Source organism: Rhinoraja longicauda, unplaced genomic scaffold (genome assembly GCF_053455715.1).
Source record: "Rhinoraja longicauda isolate Sanriku21f unplaced genomic scaffold, sRhiLon1.1 Scf000061, whole genome shotgun sequence".
In the NCBI taxonomy this organism is placed as follows: Eukaryota; Metazoa; Chordata; class Chondrichthyes; order Rajiformes; family Arhynchobatidae; genus Rhinoraja; species Rhinoraja longicauda.
Genome location: NW_027601279.1, coordinates 220,151 through 244,238, shown reverse-complemented (window position 1 = coordinate 244,238; position 24,088 = coordinate 220,151). Strand labels below are relative to the sequence as shown.

Here is a 24,088-nt window from a genome sequence, read left to right as displayed (position 1 = left end):
AACAATTCAATTAGCTTTGAAACCCTGTGTAAAAGAACAGTTCTGGCCTTCAATATAAAATTCTACATTGGGTGGTGACAGTATGAGATAGGAACAGTGATTGGAGTAAGTTGTATGTGGGCAAAGGGGCATCTGAAAGGGGAAGTCTTTAAATTGTGATAGTGAGATTTCAAGATATGCATGTTGCCAGTGAAGGACAAGTAAGGAACCCTTGATGATGAGAGAAATTGAGGCTCTGGTTAGGGAAAAGGAGACATGGGTTAGGTATAGGCTGCTCGGATCAATGCTTTCCTGGTAAAAGTGTGAGAGATAACTGAAAGGCGAAAATCAGGAATACTTGGATACTTTAGCATACTTAAGAACGAAATCAGTAGGGCAAAAATGTGTGCACAAGGTGGCTCTTATAATTAAGGAGAAGGCAAATATATTTTCCAAGTATATTAAAGGAAAAGGGGTAACTGGAGAGTGAAAGGATATCCTCAGTGATCACCTGTGTGTAGAGCTGCAGGAGATGGGAAAGGTCTTCAATTATAATTCCTCCTCTGTCTTTACCAAGGAGAAAGGCTTGAAGTCTTGAGTGCAGTTGTACTACAGTCGAGGTGGTGCTGGATGTCGTTAACCGTATGAAGATACGTAAATCTTTGGGGGCTGTGATTAGATGTCTCTAAGGCTGCTGTTGAAAGTTAGAGAATACATTGCAAGAGCCTTGGCTGAGATATGTGAATCATTGTTAACCATGGGTAAAATGCTGACCATTTGAGGGTAGATAATGCTGTGCTTCTGCTTTAGTCAAGTCAAGTCAAGTCAATTTTATTTGTATAGCACATTTAAAAACAACCCACGTTGACCAAAGTGCTGTACATCTGATTAGGTACTAAGGAAAAAAAATGAAACATACAGTAGCACGCAAACAGTTCACAGCGCCTCCTCAATGAGCCTCAAACGCTATGGAATAGAAATAGGTTTTGAGCCTGGACTTAAAGGAGTCGATGGAGGGGGCAGTTCTGATGGGGAGAGGGATGCTGTTCCACAGTCTAGGAGCTGCAACCGCAAAAGCGCGGTCACCCCTGAGCTTAAGCCTACACCGCAGGATAGTGAGTAGCCCCAAGTCGGCTGACCTGAGGGACCTGGAGTTAGAGAGGTGGGTTAGAACATTTTTGATGTAGGGGGGGGGAATGTCCATTTAGGGCTTTATACGTGAATAGGAGGAGCTTGAAGTTGATTCTGTACCGTACAGGGAGCCAGTGGAGAGAGGCCAGAATCGGGGTGATGTGGTCCCTTTTACGGGTATCCGTCAGGAGTCTCGCTGCGGCGTTTTGGACCAGTTGCAGGCGGGACAGGGAAGATTGGCTGATCCCAGTGTATACGGAGTTGCAGTAGTCTAGGCGGGAGGAAATGAAAGCGTGAATGATTTTTTCTGTGTCGCCGAATTGGAGGAAAGGTTTGATTTTAGCTATGGTACGAAGTTGGAAGGAGCTGGCTTTTACCACAGCGTTGACTTGCTTATCAAATTTTAATGCAGAATCAAATATCATGCCGAGGTTTTTGACATGCGGTTTGACTAGGCAGGATAGGCTTCCAAGACTGCCTGTTATCAGTTTGATGGAGTCGGTGGGGCCGAATAGGATGACCTCAGACTTGCTCTCATTTAATTGGAGGAAGTTCTGTGCCATCCAACATTTTATGTCCTCAAGGCAGTGTAAGAGGCTGTTTAAATTTGACTGGTTGTTGGGTTTCAGGGGGAGGTAAAGCTGAGTGTCATCGGCATAGCAGTGGAAAGAAATGCCGTGCCTTCGAATGATTTGGCCAAGGGGGAACATGTATAGAGAGAAGAGAATGGGGCCTAGGATGGAGCCTTGTGGAACTCCGCAGGAGAGGCTAGCTGGAGCAGAGGAATAACTGCCTATGTTGATGGCGAAACTCCTGTCTTTGAGGTACGAAGCGAACCAGCTCAGGGCAGTGCCATCAATGTCAACCGCGTACCGGAGATGGTCAATAAGGATGGTGTGGTCCACTGTATCGAACGCTGCGCTGAGGTCGAGAAGGAGCAGGATTGCACAGTCGCCGGAGTCGATGGCGAGAAGCAGGTCGTTGTGTACCTTCAACAAGGCAGACTCTGTGCTGTGGTGGGCTCTGAAACCTGACTGGAAACTTTCCAGGATGGTGTTTTGGTGCAGGTAGTTATGCTTTAGAAGTGTTGCAAAGAAAATTCTGATAACTCGAGACGAGGACCCACGAGAAGCATAAACTATAGATTAGTGAAGGTGGCTTTTGGCACGTTGACTTTCATCATTCGGATAATTCAATGTAGAAGTTGTAACATATGTTACAGTTGTACATGACATTGGTCGCATATGTATTCTGTTCAGTTTAGTCATCCTATTTCAGAAAAGATAGCATTAAGATGGAAGTTTGTGCAGAGAAAATTTACGTGGATGTTCCTAGTACCCGTGGACATGAGCTATAGAAATAAGTTGGGCAGGCTAGAACTTTATTCTCTGGTGTGCAGGAGACATTATTCTTTGTTCATCTGGATTGTGGTGCTCTTTGGTCTGTACAAAACCTCTTGGGCTCCCAGCTCAGTTGAAATGTTCAAGAGGGAATGTTGGCCCATACCATACTGCAGGACAACATGAGAGGAGGGACTCGGCGGGGGGCACCGAGAACAATGGTGGGACCGGGCAGAGGGCCACCGAGAACAAAGAGGGACTCAAGTGAGGTCGCCGCGAATAAAGATGGGACCCGTCAGAGGGCCACCAAGAACTGGGGGATCTCGGGGAGGTCGCTGATAACAAATGGAGACCCAGTGGGGGACGGCAGGAACTAAGGGGGCCCAGCGGGTGTGGGGGATGGGTTCCTGTGTTTCCATTCCCCTTTAAAAATGACTTCGGGCACAGAGGGTGGTGTATATGTGGAATGAATTGCTAGTTGAGGCACGTACAATAACACAATTTTACTGACATTTGGGCAGGTACATGGACGAGGAAGGTTTGGAGTGATAAAGGCAAACTTGGACAAATAGGGCTGGCTCAGGTAGGGCAGGTTGGTCGACACGTCTACGTTTGGCCGAAGCACCTCTGTCTGTGCTGTGTGACTTCCGTGTTTATGCCATGCAGCGAGAGAGAAATAATCTGAAAAGGTCTACATGAGAAAGAAAGATCAAAACAAGCCATTTAAATAAAATTGCATTATATCATTAAGATTACAGGATGCAAGGGACGTGTTTGAAGTAACAAGGCCAAATGGAAAATAGTACGTGGCGATTTTATACATAGATCAACAAAGGTAGATAGAGCATAGTAACGCATAGGACAGAAAAGGTCTTTTTGGTCCACAATGTCCATGCGGACCGAGGCCAAGTGAAACTCATCTCCGCTGCCTTCACACAATCTATATTTCTCTATTCCCTGCATATCCACCTGCATATCCTTGAGCTTCTTAAATACCACTATCGTATTTGTCCCAACCACCACACCTGGCAGCGCGTTCCAGGCACCCACCATCCTCTGTGTAAAATAAAACTTCACCCGCACATCACCTTTCAATTCTACCCCTTTCAGCTTAAAACTGTGCACCCCAGTGTTTCCATAGACCCCTAGCCAGAATAACAAACGTCTGTCTTCTCAGTAAATGAGCTCTGAATTTAGAGGACCACATTGCTGTGAATCGTGTGCATTCTTATTCTGCTGTTATTGTCGTGGTTTTCTTCAGCTTCGAAATTAAGCCAGGCGACACGGAGAATTCTTCGACAAGTTAAAATCCTTTATTTGCAAACAACGGCTGGAACAATCAGGAAGTCAACCGCCTGACTGCCCTGACTGTCCACTTAGTGCATCGGGCAGTCTATGTTTATAGGATTATTCGAAACCTTATCTTCTTTACATTACCTCATACCCACACTCATTTCTTCAGTTATTAATTTCATTGCATTCACCCGTCTGTCCCGTCACCATTAAATCCCATTCAGTAATTTATCCTTATCTCAATGCTCACATCCCTTCATACTTCGCCTCCCTTATTTCCCTGCTAGTCCATCCCTCACATCCATCCATCACCCCAAGGCCTATGTGTTTCCTTATCTCTTCTCTTGCCACCATTATCTTTCATCCAAATGTGACAAGGCAAAGAGATAATGGTGTACAGGCAATACCTAAGTCAAAGGTTACCAAAGTAGGAATGTAGTACAAATTACCAAAGTGCTGCTGACTTTAGGGATCTAAGGATTTGTACGCGTGTTTCTCAGTAGTCTCTTGGCCCTTGTCATTCATTCATGGTAAATATCCTGGTTTTATATGTCCCTCCAACATGCGTAAATTTGCCCTTATCAGGATTAAATTTGAAATCTCATTTCTCCGCAAAACATGTTGAGTAATCATCCACAAATACTGGTTCAAATCCAGTTCCGGCGGTAGAGTCAAGTGATCACAATTTTGGTAGATAACTGAAAGGCCAAAATCGGTAAAACTTGGAACAAAATTATCAGATTATCTCAAAGTAACAAGCATCCATATTTTATATTGGATATCTGGAGATAACATAGCACCTGATTCAAGGCCAGCTTCTTCCATGATCTTATCGAATTCGAGAACCAACCTCTCATAAGCTAGGGATGTATTCCTGTTCTCCCAATTTACATTTTACTCGTTTACGTCTACCCCATCAATGACATTGCACTTTCTCTAATGAACTGATGCGCTACAATGCTGTGAACTACATTCCGCACTCTGTATCTCCACCTTTGCTTCATCTGCTCTTCAGTTTTAACTAATTGTATCTATGTCTGGTCTATCTGATCTGTTTGGATTGAATGCAAATCCAAGCCTTTCACAGCACTTCGGTACGTGTGACGTTTATGCACGTACTGTTTAAATGAATGCACGACTGAGGAGTTGGTGCAAAGATCGGAGATTCAGATATTTGCATAATTTGGATTTTTCAGGGATAGAGGTGACCTGAACTGAAAGGAGACTAACATTGCGTGGGCAGTTTTGAAAGTGCTGCAAAGGAGGGTTTGAACTGGCGGACATAACCCAAAGTAGGATTCAGATAGTTCGAACTGAGATGTCGATTGATGACCACTTTGTGACCAATGACTACAATTCAATTAACTTTGAAACCTCTGTAAAAGAACAGTTCTGGCCTTAATTGTAAAATTCTAAATTGGATGGAGGAAGTCCACCTTTGACTGTTTGAAATAGGAACAGTCATTGGAGTCGGTCATCTGTGGGCAAAGGGTCGTGTGAAAGGGGAAGTTTTTAAATTGTGATAGCGAGATTTAAAGATATGCATGTTCTTAGTGAGGAACCCAGCTTGATGTGAGAATTCGAGGCTCTTCTTAGGGAAAAGGGGACATGGGTTAGGTCTAGGTCAATGCTTTCCTGGGAGACCTGTGAGAGGTTGAGGAGCATAAAGAATAAAATCAGGAGGGCAAAAAGGGTGCACATGATGTCACTTATAATTAAGGATAAGTCAAATAGATTTTCCAAGAATATTAAATGTAAAGGGTTAACTGGAGAGTGAAAGGATACCCTCAGTGGCCATCTATGTGTAGAGCTGCAGGAGATGGACAAGGTCTTCAATTATAATTTCTCCTCCGTATTTGGCATAGAGAAAAACTTCAAGTCTTGAGTGCAGTTGCATTACAGTCGAGGTGGTGCTGGATGTCCTTAACCGTATGAAGATACGTAAATCTCTGGGATCTGTGATTAGATGTATCTAAGGCCGTTATTGTAAGTTCGAGAATAAATTGCAGGAGCCCTGGCTGAGATATGTGAATCATCGTTAACCGTCGGTGAAGTGCGGAACATTTGAGGGTAGATAATGCTGTGCTTCTGTTTGAGAAGTGTCGCAAAGAAAAACCTGATAGCTCAAGACTGGGAACCACTTGAAACATAAACTATAGATGAATAAGCCGAATGTTTGTGGTAAGACAGTTATGGGAGAGGATATAAGATGTATGTGCATTTGAAAAGACAGATATTGGGGATAGTCACCATTGTTTTGGCTTTGGAGGTTTCACGAATTTGAATGGCTCTTTTGAAGATGTACCTGAGAAGGTTGATGAGGGCAGAGCCAGAGACATAGTCTATACAGATTTCAGCATATACGATTCCCTGTGGTAGGTTAGATCGTATGGTGTCCTTGGGGAGATGCCTAACTGGATACAGAATTGGCTTGATGGCTGGAAACAGAATGAGGTTGGAAGATTGCTTTTCAGACTGGAGGTCTGTGAATAGTGTGCTACTTGGGGTCCCTGTTGGGCCCAGTGCTGTCTCATCTGAAGAATTTAATTCAATGGGAATGTCAAGGTATGATTAGCAAGTTTGGACATGTAAGTTTGTGAAGTCGATCCAGAATATGACATTCATGTTGAAAGGGAACGCCCTGGAGAGAATCCAGGAGTACAAGTACTTAATTCCCCAAAAGATGGCATCACGGGTAGATAGTGGTGAAGGAGGTCTTTAGCACGCTGGCCTTAATATAGAAGCTGGAACATATGTTACAGTTGTACAAGACATGGGCCGCACTTGTATTCTGTTCAGTTTAGTCACCCTATTTCAGAAAAGATAGCATTAAGATGGAACGTTGTGGAAATAGGATTTACGAGGATGTACCTAGTACCCGAGGATATGAGCTACAGAAAGAAGTTGGGCAGGCTAGAACTTTATTCTTTAGTGTGCAAGAACCATCATTATTTGTTCATCTTGAGTGTGGTGCTCTTGGGTCTGTCCAAAACAAGTCAAGTCAAGTCAAGTCAATTTTATTTGTATAGCACATTTAAAAACAACCCACGTTGACCAAAGTGCTGTACATCTGATTAGGTACTAAGGAAAAAAAAATGAAACATACAGTAGCACGCAAACAGTTCACAGCGCCTCCTCAATGAGCCTCAAACGCTAGGGAGTAGAAATAGGTTTTGAGCCTGGACTTAAAGGAGTCGATGGAGGGGGCAGTTCTGATGGGGAGAGGGATGCTGTTCCACAGTCTAGGAGCTGCAACCGCAAAAGCGCGGTCACCCCTGAGCTTAAGCCTAGACCTCGGGATAGTGAGTAGCCCCAAGTCGGCCGACCTGAGGGACCTGGAGTTAGAGAGGTGGGTTAGAAGATTTTTGATGTGGGGGGGGGGGATGTCCATTTAAGGCTTTATACGTGAATAGGAGGAGCTTGAAGTTGATTCTGTACCGTACAGGGAGCCAGTGGAGAGAGGCCAGAATCGGGGTGATGTGGTCCATTTTACGGGTACCCGTCAGGAGTCTCGCTGCGGCGTTTTGGACCAGTTGCAGGCGGGACAGGGATCAACGAGATCTGGGTGTCCTAGTGCATCAGTCACTGAAAGGAAGCATGCAGGTACAGCAGGCAGTGAAGAAAGCCAATGGCATGTTGGCCTTTATAACAAGAGGAGTTGAGTATAGGAGCAAAGAGGTCTTTCTACAGTTGTACCGGGCCCTGGTGAGACCGCACCTGGAGTACTGTGTGCAGTTTTGGTCTCCAAATTTGAGGAAGGATATTCTTGCTATGGAGGGCGTGCAGCATAGGTTCACTAGGTTAATTCCCGGAATGGCGGGACTGTCGTTTGTTGAAAGGCTGGAGCGATTGGGCTTGTATACACTGGAATTTAGAAGGATGAGGGGGGATCTTATTGAAATATATAAGATAATTAGGGGATTGGACACATTAGAGGCAGGAAACATGTTCCCAATGTTGGTGGAGTTAAGAACAAGGGGGCCCACACAGTTTAAGAATAAGGGGTAGGCCATTTAGAATGGAGATGAGGAAGAACTTTTTCAGTCAGAGAGTGGTGAAGGTGTGGAATTCTCTGCCTCAGAAGGCAGTGGAGGCCAGTTCGTTGGATGCTTTCAAGAGAGAGTTGGATAGAGCTCTTAAGGATAGCGGAGTGAGGGGGTATGGGGAGAAGGCAGGAACGGGGTACTGATTGAGAGTGATCAGCCATGATCGCATTGAATGGCGGTGCGTACAGGCTCGAAGGGCTGAATGGCCTACTCCTGCACCTATTGTCTATTGTCTATTGATTGGCTGATCCCAGTGTATAGGGAGTTGCAGTAGTCTAGGCGGGAGGAAATGAAAGCGTGAATGATTTTTTCAGTGTCGTCGAATTGGAGGAAAGGTTTGATTTTCGCTCTGTTACGAAGTTGGCTTTTACCACAGCTTGTCAAACTTTAATGCAGAGTCAAATATCACGCCGAGGTTTTTGACGTGCGGTTTGACGAGGCAGGATAGGCTTCCAAGACTGCCTGTTATCGATTTGATGGAGTCGAGGGGGGCCGAATAGGATGACCTCAGACTTGCTCTCGTTTACTTGAAGGAAGTTCTGTGCCATCCAACATTTTATGTCCTCAAGGCAGTGTGAGAGGCTGTTTAAATTTGACCGGTTGTTGGGTTTCAGGGGGAGGTAAAGCTGAATGTCATCGGCATAGCAGTGGAAAGAAATGCCGTGCCTTTGAATGATTTGGCCAAGGGGGAGCATGTATAGAGAGAAGAGAATGGGGCCTAGGATGGAGCCTTGTGGAACTCCGCAGGAGAGGCTAGCTGGAGCAGAGGAATAACTGCCCATGTTGATGGCGAAACTCCTATCTTTGAGGTACGAAGCGAACCAGCTCAGGGCAGTGCCATCAATGCCAACCGCGTACCGGAGACGGTCAATAAGGATGGTGTGGTCCACTGTAGCAAACGCTGCGCTGAGGTCGAGAAGGAGCAGGATTGCACAGTCGCCGGTGTCGATGGCGAGAAGCAGGTCGTTGTGTACCTTCAACAAGGCAGACTCTGTGCTGTGGTGGGCTCTGAAACCTGACTGGAAACTTTCCAGGATGGTGTTTTGGTGTAGGTAGGGCACTAATTGGTTTAGAATTGCCTTTTCAAGGACTTTTGACAGGAATGGCAGTTTGGAAATGGGTCTGTAGTTGCTAGGCAAGGTGGGGTCTAGGTTAGGTTTTATCAGTAGGGGCTGGACCACCGCGTGCTTGAAACAGGTTGGAACAGTGCCAGTGGCCAGAGAACTGTTGATAATAGAGAGGATGCTGGGACCGGCTATTGCAATGACATCCTTTTACGTTTAGTGACGTTTAGTGACGTTTAGAGCAAGGTAAAGCCAGCAAAGTCCGATCTAGGACAGTCCGAGCGTAACCAAAGAGGAAGATAGTAGTTCCCAGATCACGCGATCTCTGACATGCACTGGAACTGTTTACACTGTATTATTTCAATTCCTCCAGGCGTTAATTGTACAAGGCTTTGGCAATGCATCAGGTTGTGGAAGAGATCTGTGAAATCCTGTGCACACCCAGGTGAGAATGTGTGCATAGTGAAGCCTCACATACTCCTGGCAACATCCTGACACCATGTGTAATCCCACACACTCCTGGCAACATCCTGACACCATGTGTAACCATAAACACTCCTAGATGGGTCCTGACACTATAATAATAATAATAATGTATTTTATTTATATAGCGCTTTTCATACACTCAAAGACGCTTTACAGAGATTTAGAGAACATAGGGAAATGAATAAATAGATAAATAAGTAAATAAATAAATGAACAGAGAAAGGAGACAGAAGGTGAGGTGACCTTCAGCGGTTGAAGGCAGTGCTGAACAGGTGAGACTTCAGCGATGTTTTGAATGTGGTGAGTGTGGGGGAGTCTCTAACGGTTTGGGGTAGTGAGTTCCAGAGGGTGGGAGCAGCGATGGAGAAAGCCCTGGATCTGAGTTTGGTCCGGATGTGGGGGGGATAGGAGATTGGCAGCGGCAGAGCGGAGGGTGCAGGTGGGAGTGTGCCTGTGGAGGAGGTCGGTCAGGTAGGATGGGGCCAGGTTATGGAGGGCTTTGTAGGTTATGAGGAGGATTTTGTACTGGATTCTCTGGGGGATGGGGAGCCAGTGGAGTTTGTAAAGGACGGGGGTGATATGGTCACGGATCGGGGAGTGGGTGAGTAGACGGGCAGCGGAGTTTTGAATGTATTGAAGTTTATTGATGATTTTTGAGGGTGAGCCATAGAGGAGGCTGTTGCAGTAGTCCAGACGGGAGGTGATGAAGGCGTGGATGAGGGTTTCTGCAGCTGTGGAGGAGGGGGATGGACGGAGACGGGCAATGTTTTTGAGGTGGAAGAAGGCTGTCTTTGTGATGTGTTTGATGTGTTTGTCGAAGGAGAGGGTTTGATCAAGGATGATTCCAAGATTCCGGATGTGAGGTGAGGTGGATACTGGGAGACCATCAATGTTGAGGATGAAGTTTTGGGTGGATTTGGTGAGCGTTTTTGGACCAATGATGATGATTTCAGATTTGTTGCAATTGAGTTTGAGGAAGTTTGATTGAAGCCAAGATTTTATTTCAGTGATGCAGTTTGTCAGTGTAGAGTGTGTGGTGGGGGAGATTGACTTGGTGGAGATGAGGAGCTGGATATCATCGGCGAAGCAGTGGAAGTTGAGACCATGATGGCGGATTAATTGACCGTGGGTGGGTGGGGGGGTCACATGTGTGGATGGCTGGGGTTCAGATGTGTGGGGACTGGTGTTCAGGTGTGTGCGGGGCTGGATTTCAGCTGGGTGGGGGGCTGGGTTTCAGGTGTGTGGGGCAGAGGGGGGCAGCTGAGTGAGGGCTTTGGGCGTCAGTTGCTCTGGTGTGTGTGATGGGCAGGGGGGCAGGTTTGTTGTGGTGTGGGTATCAGGGGGTCAGATGTGTGGGGGTCAGTGGGTCAGGTGGGTGGGGGCTGGGCATTCAAGTGTGTGGGGGGAATGGGGGTCAGTTATGTGCGGTGGCTGTGCCAGGTGTGTGGTGAGTGTGGGGGGGGGGCAGGTGTGTAATGGGGATTTGGGTCAAATTTGGGGGGGGTCAGTGAGTCAGATGTCTTGGGCGGCTGTGGGTCAGGTATGTGAGGACCTGGGGGTGAGAAGTGTGGGGGTTTGGGGGTCAGTTGTGTGTGGGGCTGGGGGTCAGGTTTGTGAGGGGCTGGGAGTCATGTGTGTAGGTGTCTGGTGGTTTGATATGTGGGGGGCTGGGGGTCAGTTTTGTGAGAGGCTGAGAGTCAGGTGTGTGGACGCCTGGGGGTCAGGTGTGTGAAGGGCTGAGGTCAGATATGTGGGGGGCAGGGGGTCAGTTTTGTGAGAGGCTGAGAGTCAGGAGTGTGGACGTCTGGGGGTCAGGAGTGTGGACGTCTGGGGGTCAGGTGTGTGAAGGGCTGAGGTCAGGTGTGTGGGAGGCTGAGGGGGTCAGGTGTTTAGGGGTGGTGGGATTCAGGTGTGTGGGCTGAAGTGGTCAGGTGTGTAGGGAGGCTGGGGATCGTGTGTGTGGGTGGCTGGAGGTCCGCTATGAGCGTGGGGGGGGGCTGAGGGGGTCACATGTGTGGAGGGCTGGTGTTCAGGTGTGTGGGGGCCTGAGTGGGTCAGGTGTGTGTGGGGGGGCTGGGGCTCAGGTGTGTGGGGCGCTGGAGGTCAGCTGTGTGAGTGGGTTGGGCGTCAATTGCTCTGGTGTGTGCGGGGCTTGGGTTAGGGTGTGTGTGGGGGTCAGTGGGTCAGGTGAGTGGGGTCTGGGGGTCAAGTGTGTGGGGGCAATGGGGGTGAGGCGTGTGTGGGAGTTGGTGTCAGGTGTGTCTGCTTGGCCTGGCTATCAGGTGCGTGGGGGGGCAGTAGTCAGGTGTGCGGGCGGAGGGGGGGTTGGTCGTCAGTTATGTGCGGGGGGTGTGGGTCAGTAGGTCAGGTGTGTGGGGAGTGATGGGGGCAGGTGTGTAATGGGGCTTTGGGTCATATGTTGGGGGAGTCAGTGGGTCAGATATTTTGGGCGGCCTAGTTATACTTTAGGAGCAAGGAGGTCCTTCGACAGATGTACAAGGCCTTGGTGAGACCACACCTGGAGTTTTGATCTCCTAGTTTGAGGAAAGACGTCCTAGTTTGACTTTAGGAGCAAAGAGGTCCTTCTACAGTTGTACAGGGCCCTAGTGAGACCGCACCTGGAGTACTGTGTGCAGTTTTGGTCTTCTAGTTTGAGTATAGGAGCAAAGAGGTCCTTCTACAGTTGTACCGGGCCCTGGTGAGACCGCACCTGGAGTACTGTGTACAGTTTTGGTCTCCTAGTTTGAGGAAAGACGTCCTAGTTTGACTTTAGGAGCAAGAAGGTCCTTCTTCAGATGTACAAGGCCTTGGTGAGACCACACCTGGAGTTTTGATCTCCTAGTTTGAGGAAAGACGTCCTGGTTTGTCTTTAGGAGCAAGGAGGTCCTTCTTCAGATGTACAAGGCCCTGGTGAGACCGCACCTGAAAGTCCCAGGCCGAGCCGAGCAGGCCGATAAAGGTCCTGAGCCCCCACCGGGCGATGGAAAGTGCCGCGGCCAGGCCACGCAGGGCGATGAGGGGCCTGCGAGCGGGTCGATCAAACCTCGTTCTTCGGGGCGGTCGAAGCTGCTACGGCTGGAGCTCCCGAAAGCCGGTCGCCACCCAGGGACCTGCGAACTCCCGATGTTGCGGTCTGCAGGGCCCACGGCCGAAGCCTCCGAGATGGTAAGTCCAGGCCCTGCGACCGGAGTCTTCAAGGTCGATCCCAGCTGGAGGCCGCCGACTCCACGGTGTTAGGCCGTAGCGCGAACGGAGATACAACACGGTAAAGGTCGCATCTCCGTTGAGGAGGAGATTGGAAAAAAAGGTTTCCCCCACCCCCCCCCCCACATAAACAGAGTTAAAAATAGATCAAAACGTACATTTAAACGATAACAATAGACAAAAACAATAAAAAACAGAGAGACTGCCGGTGAGCCGCAGCTGCAGAACGTAGCCACGCCCCCAAGATGTAGCTTTTGGACAAGAAACTCACCTTCTATTCTCAACTCATGAACAACTGAAATCCGGATGGGTCGGCAATGTATTGAATTTCTCCTTCACTTCCAACTCGAGAGGTGTTGCAATTCTCATCAGAAGAAGTCAAATCTGATTTTTTTTTAAATGGTCGATTTATCTTTGTCAGGGGCCTTCCTGACCAAGTCAAAATCATTTTATTAAATTGTCATTGCCCTAATTATGATCAGCCCAAATTCATTAATGACCTTACATTGATGGTAACATAATTTAAGATTCCCATTTTTTGGGTGCGGGTGATTTCAATCACATTTTAGATACTAATCTGGATGTGTGTGGGGGACTGGGGGTCAGGGTGTCAGGTGTTTGGGGGCTGGAGGTCAGGTGTGTGTGGGGGGCTGGGTGTCAGGTGTTTGGGGGCTGGAGGTCAGGTGTGTGTGGGGGGCTGGGTGTCAGGGGGTCATGTGTGTATGGGGGCACGTGTGTGGGCACGGGTGGGGGTCAGGTGTTTCAGGGTCAGTGGGTCATGTGTGTAGGGGGCCACGTGTGTCTGGAAGGTGGGGTCAGGTGTCTACGAGGTCACGTTTGTGGGGTGGGGGTGGGGGTCATGTGTGTGAATGGTCAGGGGATCATGTGTGTAGGGGTCATGTGTGGGGGGGCTGGGGGGTCGGGTGTTTGGGGGCTGGGGGTGAGGGCTCAAGTGTTCATGTGTGCAGGGGGTCACGTGTATGGGGGCAGATGGGGTCAGGTGTGTGGGAGGTCATGTGTGTAGGGGGTCACGTGTGTGGGGGCGGTTGGGGGTCAGGTGTGTCGGGGTCAGTGGGTCATGTGTGTAGGGGGTCACGTTGGTGCCGGGTGGGGGTCAGGTGTGTGGGGGGTCAGGTGTGTGGGGGGTCAGAGGATCATGTGTCTAGGTGGTCACGTGCGTGGGGGGCTGGGGGTCAGGTGTGTGGGGGCACGTGTGTGGGGGGCTGGGGGTCAGTGGGTCACGTGTGTGGGGGATGGGTGTCAGGTGTGTGGGGGCTAGGGGTCAGGTGTGCGGGGGCTGGGGTCAGGTGTGTGGCAGGTGTGTGGGGGCTGGGGTTAGGTGTATGGGGGCTGAGGGTCAGGTGTGTGGGCTGTCTGGGGGTCAGGTGTGTGTGCTGTCTGGGGGTCAGGTGTGTGTGGGGGGTCTGGGGGTTAGGTGTGTGGGGTGTCAGTGTGTCATGTGTGTAGGGGGTCACGTGTGTCTGGGGGTAGGGGTCAGGAGTGTGGAGGTCAGAGGGTCAGGTGTGTGAGGGCTGGGGGGTCACGTATGTGGGGGCAGATGGTGGTCAGATGTGTCGAGGGTCAGTGGTCATGTGTGTAGGGGGTCATGTGTGTCTGGGAGGTGGGGTCAGGTTTGTGATGGGTGTGGGGGAGTCAGGGGGTCATGTATGTAGGGGGCACGTGTGTCTGGGGGTTGGGAGTCAGGTGTGTGGGGGTCTCGGGGTCACGTGTGGGGCTGGGTGTCAGGGTGTCAGGTGTTTGGGGGCTGGAGGTCAGGTGTGTGTGGGGGGCTGGGTGTCAGGTGTTTGGGGGCTGGAGGTCAGGTGTGTGTGGGGGGCTGGGTGTCAGGGGGTCATGTGTGTATGGGGGCACGTGTGTCTGGAGGATGGGAGTCAGGTGTGTGGGGGTCTCGGGGTCATGTGTGAGGCTGGATGTCATGTGTTTGGGGGGGCTGGGGGCCAGGTGTGGGGGGCTGGGAGTCGGGGCCATGTGTATAGGGGGTCACAGGTGTGGGGGTCAGGGGGTCTTGTGTGTGTGTGTGTGGGGGCTGGGGGTCAAGTGTGTGTGTGGGGGGGGTGGGGGTCAACTGTGTGTGTGGGGGGGGGGCTGGGGGTCAAGTGTGTGTGTGGGGGGGGGCTGGGGGCCATGCGTGTGGGGGGGGCTGGGGGTCAAGTGTGTGTGTGGGGGGGGTGGGGGTCAACTGTGTGTGGGGGGGGCTGGGGGTCAAGTGTGTGTGTGTGGGGGGGCCTGGGGGTCAAGTGTGTGGGGGCTGGGGGTCAGGTGTGTGTGTTGGGGGGGCTGGGGGTCAAGTGTGTGTGTGGGGGGGCTGGGGGCCATGTGTGTGGGGGGGCTGGGGGTCAAGTGTGTGTGTGGGGAGGCTGGGGGTCAAGTGTGTGTGTGGGGGCTGGGGGTCAGGTGTGTGTGTGGGGGGGCTGGGGGTCAAGTGTGTGTGTGGGGGGGGTGGGGGTCAACTGTGTGTGTGGGGGGGGCTGGGGGTCAAGTGTGTGTGTGTGGGGGGGCTGGGGGTCATGTGTGTATGTGGGGGGGCTGGGGGTCAAGTGTGTGTGTGGGGGGGGCTGGGGGTCATGTGTGTGTGTGGGGGGGCTGGGGGTCAAGTGTGTGGGGGGGGTGGGGGTCAAGTGTGTGGGGGGTCACGTGCGAGGGGCCCCTGACACCCACACCTGACCCCCACACACCTGAACCCCTACACACCTGAACCCCTACACACCTGAACCCCTACACACCTGACCCCCAGCCCCCACATGCGTGATCCCCGACACACCTGATCCCCAGATCTCCCCACACACCTGACAGAGAGAGAGAGAGAGAGGTGGGGGGGAGGTGTGAGATGGTTTTGGGGGCGGGACCGGGATGCGGCGCGGGGCGGGATGCGACGAGGGGGCGGGGCCGGAATGCGGCGCGGGGGCGCGGCTGAGCTGAGCCGGGTTTCAGGGTGCTGGAGCTTCAGGGCGGTGCCGCTGTCAATCACCGGGCAGTTTCGTCACCGCCCGTTGTGCGTCACGCATGCGCGGCCTGGCTCGCGCGGAGACGGTTTAACGGCCGCTCGCCCGCGCGCCGCCACCGGTCACCTGACCCTCCAACCGTCAGCGCAGGCCGCGCCCGCCCCTCTGCTCCCATTGGTTGTCGGCGGTGTCCGCCAACTGCCTTAGCCAATGGTGGAGGCCGAGGGGGAGTGTCCCCGCCCCCCGGACAGTCCCACGCGCAGGCGCAGTGCGGCTCCGTGGATCCAGGGCGGGGAGAGGGGCCCCGCTGTCCGGGCGGGCGGGGACAGCCGCTTCCCATCGGTGAGTATTTGCTGCCGGCCCCCAGTGGACGGGTCTAATCTTGGGGAGAGACTGCGGGTAAATCTCCCCATTGAGTTTGATTTGTTGTTGTGAGGACTTTGCATTGATTGTTGTGACTAAATGTGTCCCGGTGAGAGTTTGAAGCAGGAAAGTCATGTCCAGCACCAGCTGCGCGTTGTTATGGGACGTGTTGGTGCAGGTGCTGCACAACAATCACATAGAGTTGAGTGAAGTTGGAGCTAACAGTTGATGTGTTGAGGGCGCTGAGCGGTCTGGTGCTGTGGAAGCAGATGGCCCAGTTTGGTTCACAAAATGGCTGCATGTTCAGGGCACTGTTTCACAATGAAACCATCAGCTTGTTATTTCCGGGTTCCGTTATTTTTACTGATAACACTTCCTCAGTTGCCGGAGTAAAGGCCTTTCTGAGCCTTTGTGTGAGGAGAGTTGCACATTGTTATCAGCTGAGACTGAGTGATCCGAGGACAACAGACAATAGGTGCAGGAGGAGGAGGCCATTCAGCCCTTCGAGCCTGTACGCACCGCCATTCAATGCGATCATGGCTGATCATTCTCAATCAGTACCCCGTTCCTGCCTTTTCCCCATACCCCCTCACTCCGCTATCCTTAAGAGCTCTATCCAGCTCTCTCTTGAAAGCATCCAACGAACTGGCCTCCACTGCCTTCTGAGGCAGAGAATTCCACACCTTCACCACTCTCTGACTGAAAAAGTTCTTCCTCATCTCCGTTCTAAATGGCCTACCCCTTATTCTTAAACTGTGGCCCCTTGTTCTGGACTCCCCCAACATTGGGAACATGTTTCCTGCCTCTAATGTGTCCAATCCCCTAATTATCTTATATGTTTCAATAAGATCCCCCCTCATCCTTCTAAATTCCAGTGTATACAAGCCCAATCGCTCCAGCCTTTCAACATACGACAGTCCCGCCATTCCGGGAATTAATCTAGTGAACCTACGCTGCACTCCCTCAATAGCAAGAATATCCTTCCTCAAATTTGGAGACCAAAACTGCACACAGTACTCCAGGTGCGGTCTCACTAGGGCCCGGTACAACTGCAGAAGGACCTCTTTGCTCCTATACTCAACTCCTCTTGTTATGAAGGCCAACATTCCATTGGCTTTCTTCACTGCCTCGACAAGGTGCAGCAGAATGAGAGTAAGAGCAAAGGATACTGTGAGGATTTCAGATTTGCAACATGGAATGCATTTTGTACATGTCAGTTCTCATTTCATTATTCAAATGAGTTGGGACTATTGGGTTTGTGAGTGGAAGTATGAAAATTACACAAATCTGTTGACCCCTGTAAGGTAACGTGTGACTTTTGCAACCAGTTTTTTGGGCATGGAAGTTTAAAAAAATCGCTATTCCAGAAGATCTGAAGGAAAAAGAGAAAATGCCAACATGCTGGAAACACTCAGCAGTTTGAGCAGCATTTGATTACAGTCCCAGTTCTGATAATGGATCATCCACCATTGCACTTCCACTGTTTTCTGCATTCACTATTTTAATCAATAATGTAAATACACATTGTCTTTATTACACTGTAGGAAAAATGGCAGTCATTTGTACTTGGCCAGATCATGCACAACGTTAAGATAACCAAATATGTTTTAACTTAGATTGCTGGAGATTGTTTAAAGGGAGGGAGAGATCACCTGTCCACAGCTGGGATAGTTCAGGACCAGACGTAGTGCCGTTTAATGCAGAGTTGTATCTTTCCGCTATGATAATAGAGAATGTCTGCAAGATAGCAAAGGATAATCTCTGTTTGTTGAGGATGAATCAATTGGAGAGCTGAGTGCTGAGAGGAACAGATGTTTGGTCAACAGTTCGGTAATTCAATGTGCAACTGCAGAGTGAAATTGTTTTAGCACATGCAGGCATTGCCATTTTCAAAGTCTAAATCCGGTCTGCCCACGAGCTTGATGTGCTGGTGCAGTTCCTGTGAACAGACCTTCCTGTCCTTAACCATCTTTGTGTTCCGCAGGGCGCCTCCACCTACCCTGAAGGCACTGTAGGCATGAACCCAGTTCACCCTCATCGTGCCTGACGTCTCCAGCTCCCTCCCAGTAACGCTGTCCTGTGAACCTTTGGGCGGGTTTCGTCGTGTAGAGATAAGACGGATGATTCTCTTGTGAAGTGGGACTGGTGGTGGTTATTGCAGACAGATACCTGATATCATGGAGACAGAGCAGAGTCTACGCATGTGATATAATCCTTCTATTCTGGAATGGACACTCCAGGGATGGCGCTGAAATGCGCCATGGGAGCAGTGGGGACTACAGTTTCCAGTAGAGTTGGGACGTTTGTAGTTGGCCCATGAAATGTTTTATTTCCCGTTCCAGCCAGTGGGGATTTGGCAATAGATAACGGTGGTGTAGAAGCCTTTATCCTGGATGGCAAGGTTAGAAACATAGAAAATAGGTGCAGGGGGAGGCTATTTGCCCTTTCAAGCCAACACCGCCATTCATTGTGATCATGGCTGATCATCCACAATCAGTAACCCGATTCAGCTCTATCTTACTCTCTCTTAAATTCATCCAGTGATTTGGCCTCCACTGCCCTCTGGCAGAGAATTCCACAAATTCACAAATCTCTGGATGAAAAAGTTCCTTCTCACCTTGTGGTAAGAATAGGGCCAGTAGAGTGGACAGTAATTCCCCATTAGTGGGTATTTTTCCTCTTTCTCTGTGAGTTGAAGCCTCCAAACAGGTGAGGTGTGTATGTTGGGGATTGACCGTGTTTGGTCTGGAATAGTGATACGGTGATCAGCGGTTTGAAAGCTTCAGGGATCTGGCACAAATGATGAATTGCTGCCTTGGATAGATCAGGGATCTTTGGATGTCAGGGCAGACATGAATAGCTAGGTGGACTAATCCTGCTTTTATGTTTTGTTAATTTGCAGGGGTATAACTTGTTTGGATGGGGTGTTTTCCACACCTCCGCTGCACTGTAATGCTGTTTGTTGGTTCACAAGGCAATGTCTTTCTTCACATTTAATTGTCACCTGATGGTTCTGTTAATATTGTTTATTTCAGAGCTACAGAGTTTGCGAACGCCTGACGACATCATGGCTGAAAGTGGTGACTGTGGAGGTGATTCAGTGGCCTCTACATCAACAAAACAAAAAGGTTTGTGAGCCTTCTGTGAAATGTATATGTTGCCCTGACAGTGCGTGGACACCTGTTGCAAGAAATGAGGTTCACATGGGAGTGGGACTAGGGATGGGGGTGAACACAGAGAGTTGACATCTCCAGGGATATCACCGTTACAGGTGGGCGGATGCAGGAATTGTCTGATATATCAGCACTCTTTTTAGAAACAAATTATTTGATTAGCCGCAAACGTTATAATATTAGAGTCCAGAATCAGATTCTGAGCAGAAATGAGCCTTTGACCCATCTGCCACCTGACAATTTCTCTGCATTAATCCCATTACTGAGCACTAGTAGTCTATCACCTGCGATTCATTTGCATTTGGAATGGACACCCAGATGCTCCTACAATGTTGTGCCAGAGTACCAGCCACCACCTCACCACCTCAGGCAGTGTGTCCTAGCTGCAGTCATCACTACTGAAAGATCATCCTGTAAACCTCATGGTCCACGCATTAAATCGATGCCCCCTAGTGTTAACCACCTCTACTATGGAGAAAACTATTTTTCCATCAACGTTGCTTCTCGTAGTATTCTGAAAATCTATCAGATCACTGCTTGTCTGCCCCAGCTTCAAGGAAGACCACTTAAATCACTCCAGTCTCAGTTGATATTTGAAATATTCATTTCCAAGCAATATCCTGATGGATCTCCTCTGTAGCTTCTCCAGTGCAAAGGCATCCTTCCCACAGTATGGAGATCAGAATTGCACACACTCCTCCAAATTACGGCTTAATCAACTCCTTATCAAATTTGTGACCGAACCTCACAGAAGCTAGGGTAAACACAAAATGCTGGAGTAAAGCAGCGGGTCAGGCAGCATCTCTGGATAGAAGGAATGGGTGACCTTTCGGGTCGAGACCCTTCTTTAGATGCCAGGGATGTATTCCTGTTCTCCGAATTTACTTTTTTTAACTATTTATGCATACCGCATCAAGGACATTGGACTTTGTGTAAGGGACTGATGTGCTACAATGCTGCAAACTACATTCTGCACTCTGTATCTTAACCTTTGCTCCGTCTGTTCTTGAGTTTCAACCTATTATATCTGTGTGTGGTATATCTGATCCTTTTGGATTACATGCAAAACCAAGCTTTTCACAGTACTTCAGTACGTGACGTTCATGCACGTCCAGTTAAAATGAATGCACGACTGAGGAGTTGGTGCAAGGGTCGGATAGTCAGATATTTGAATAATTTGGATCTTTTCGGGGAGAGAGGTGACCTGTAGACGAGGAACCTGAACTGGAAGGAGACTAACATCCATCCGTGTGGCCAGTTTTGAAAGTTCTGCAAAGGAGGGTTTAAACTGATTGGCTGGGAGACGCAATCCAAAGTAGTATTCAGACAGTTCAAACTGAGCTGTCAGTGGACGAGCACTTTGCGACCAATCACGACAATTCAATTAGCTTTGAAACCCTGTGTAAAAGAACAGTTCTGGCCTTCAATATAAAATTCTACATTGGGTGGTGACAGTATGAGATAGGAACAGTGATTGGAGTAAGTTGTATGTGGGCAAAGGGGCATCTGAAAGGGGAAGTCTTTAAATTGTGATAGTGAGATTTCAAGATATGCATGTTGCCAGTGAAGGACAAGTAAGGAACCCTTGATGATGAGAGAAATTGAGGCTCTGGTTAGGGAAAAGGAGACATGGGTTAGGTATAGGCTGCTCGGATCAATGCTTTCCTGGTAAAAGTGTGAGAGATAACTGAAAGGCGAAAATCAGGAATACTTGGATACTTTAGCATACTTAAGAACGAAATCAGTAGGGCAAAAATGTGTGCACAAGGTGGCTCTTATAATTAAGGAGAAGGCAAATATATTTTCCAAGTATATTAAAGGAAAAGGGGTAACTGGAGAGTGAAAGGATATCCTCAGTGATCACCTGTGTGTAGAGCTGCAGGAGATGGGAAAGGTCTTCAATTATAATTCCTCCTCTGTCTTTACCAAGGAGAAAGGCTTGAAGTCTTGAGTGCAGTTGTATTACAGTCGAGGTGGTGCTGGATGTCGTTAACCGTATGAAGATACGTAAATCTCTGGGGTCTGTGATTAGATGTATCTAAGGCCGTTATTGAAAGTTCGAGAATAAATTGCAGGAGCCCTGGCTGAGATATGTGAACCATCGGTGAAGTGCGGAACATTTGAGGGTAGATAATGCTGTGCTTCTGTTTGAGAAGTGTTGCAAAGAAAAACCTGATAGCTCAAGACTGGGAACCACGTGAAGCATAAACTATAGATGAATAAGCCGAATGTTTGTGGTAAGACAGTTATGGGAGAGGATATAAAATGTATGTGCATTTGAAAAGACAGATATTGGGGATAGTCACCATTGTTTTGGCTTTGGAGGTTTCACGAATTTGAATGGCTCTTTTGAAGATGTACCTGAGAAGGTTGATGAGGGCAGAGCCAGAGACATAGTCTATACAGATTTCAGCATATACGATTCCCTGTGGTAGGTTAGATTGTATGGTGTCCTTGGGGAGATGCCTAACGGATACAGAATTGGCTTGATGGTTGGAAACAGAATGATGGTGGAAGATTGCTTTTCGGACTGGAATTCTATGAATGGTGCGCCACTTGGGATCCCTGATGGGCCCAGTACTGTCTCGTCTGAAGAAATTAATTCAATGGGGTTGTCAAGGTATGATTAGCATTTTTGGACATGTAAGTTTGTGAAGTCGATCCAGAATATGACATTCACGTTGAAAGGGAGCCCCCTGGAGAGAATCCAGGAGTACAAACAATTCCCCAAAAGATGGCATAACGGGTAAATAGTGGAGAAGGTGGCCTTTAGCACGCTGGGCTGAATGATTCGGGAAATTCAATATAGAAGCTGGAACATATGTTACCGTTGGACAAGACATGGGCTGCACTTGTACTCTGTTCAGTTTAGTCACCCTATTTCAGAAAAGATAGCATTAAGATGGAAGGATGTGCAAATAAGATTTACGAGGATGTACCTAGTACCCCAGGACATGAGCTATAGAAAGAGGTTGGGCACGCTAGAACTTTATTCTTTGGTGTGCAGGAGCCATTATTATTTGTTCATCTCGAGTGTGGTGCTCTTGGGTCTGTCCAAAACATGTTGTCCTCCCAGCTCAGTTGAAAAGTTCAGGAGGGAATGTTTGCCCATTCCAGATTGCAGGACGACAGGAGAGGAGGGACTCGGCGGGGTGGGGGGAAGGTGATGAGGTAGCCCAGAACAAATGTGGGACCGGGCAGAGGTCCACCAGAAACAGGGGGACCAAGGGTAGATCGCCGGTTATAAAAGGGGAACCATCGGGGACGGCGAGAACAAAGGGGTATGTGGCCACGTGCAGCGGCCGGCCTGGTTCACCGCTGCGAGCAGCAGTTAGATCTGTTTGATTAACGCGATGACTCTTGTGTACTGCCGAGGCGAGTTCTACTGTATGATATTACCGGGTTATGTGCAAAACAATGCATTTCGCTGTACCCAGGGACATGTGAAATTAAGTATGATGACATATTGAGATTGAAGGCTGATTTCATAGAGATGTATGAAATAATGGGGGAAATAGAAAGGGTGTATGCACAGGTATTTTTCCTCAGAGTTGAAGAATCCAAAGGGAGGGCGCCTTTGATGGGAGGGGAACCATTTAATAGGAACCTGAGGGTTAACATCTTCTCACAGATTGGTGGGCATATGGAACAAGCTGTCCGTGGTAGTAAATTGAAGCGGGCAGAATAATAACATGTCAGAGAGTTATAGAGTGATACAGAGTGGAAACAGGCCCTTCTGCCCAACTTGCCCACACCGGCCAACATGTCGCAGCTGCACCAGTCGCACCTGCCCGCGTTTGGCCCATATCCCTCCAAACCTGTCCTATCCATGAACCTGTCCAAGTGTTTGTTAAAAGTTGGGATAGTCCCTGCTCCAACTACCTCCTCTGGAAGCTTGTTCTAGACACCCGCCACCCTCTTTGTGAAAAAGGCACCCCTCAGATTCCTATTAAATCTTTTCCTCAAAAGACATTTGGACAGAGTGGTTTAGAGAGATTATGGTCAAACGTACTGATGGGACTAGCATAGATGGGGCATTTTGGTTAGGTTGGGCCAAAGGGCCTGTTTTCGTGCTCTGTTTCTAAGACGATCATTCAATTGCACTTGCCCCAGAAAGCCAGCTCAAATTGCTACCAGTTATTCCGAACCTGTGGGTCTCGATTTGAAAATGCTCTGCAACCTACACTTAATGTTTTTTTTCAGGTGGGAAATTAACTCAAGCTGGCAAGTTCCTCAAAAGAATTTGGCCAGGCACCTCTTCAAAGAAAGATGGTCAGAACACAGGAATAACGACAGAAAAGGAAAGTCGGATGGAGAGCAGAACCTCAATGGAATGTGAACCCGCCGAAGAGGAAAGGGAGGAATGTCAGCCCAGAGGGAGAGGAATAGGAGACATGGTTCACAGCCCTGGAACTGACCCAAGTGGCGAAATCCATCATAACCGAGAAATATCAAGCAAGGAATCATCGAGTCTCGTCCAAGGAGCAGGTGAGTGACATGGGTGGGGAGGGAATGCTGCAGAATGGTGAAGACTGCAGGGAGAGAAAAGAGAAAAAGAAAACTAAGGAGTTAGGGCGAGGGGAAACAGGAGAGAGGAATGGTGGCGGAGCAGTGTTATACTGACTTGGTTAATGACGCTACCGTTTTCTGCGAGGATCAGTTCTGGAACCTCTGCAACTTCTGATCATCTCTATGATTTGGACAAAAACGTAGGTGGTCGAGTTAGTAAGTTCAAAAACATTCAAACTATTTGCAGAATTGTGGATCATGAGGAAAGCTGTCAAAAGCTCCACTAGAATACACATCAGTTGCAAATATGATCTGAATGAAGGCAGACAAAGATTGGATTGTTTTCTCTGAATAATGAAGGCTGAGTGGAGGCCTAATAGGAGTATAGGATAAAAGGGGCACAGATATTGTCAGTCTTGTTCCCAGGGTGGGGATGACTCTTACTGGGGAGAGGAATGTTTAAAGGGGGCATGCTGGACAAGTTTTTTACGCAGCCTTTGGTCCGTTCCTGAGGACCTGGTGGAAACGCTGTTTAGA

The 24,088-nt window shown here is 49.0% G+C and overlaps 1 protein-coding gene across 1 annotated transcript in view; it reads left to right on the top strand.

Annotated features, from left to right (window-relative positions):
* The window catches only part of LOC144612647 (glutathione S-transferase P-like), a 35,053-nt gene that overhangs the window by 7,293 nt on the left and 3,672 nt on the right, over positions 1-24,088 (top strand). Inside the window, exons 3-4 of the mRNA XM_078432132.1 lie at positions 18,905-18,997; positions 23,246-23,530. Of these exons, the coding sequence (XP_078288258.1) occupies positions 18,905-18,997; positions 23,246-23,530 (378 nt within the window). The remainder of the gene's footprint in view (positions 1-18,904; positions 18,998-23,245; positions 23,531-24,088) is intronic.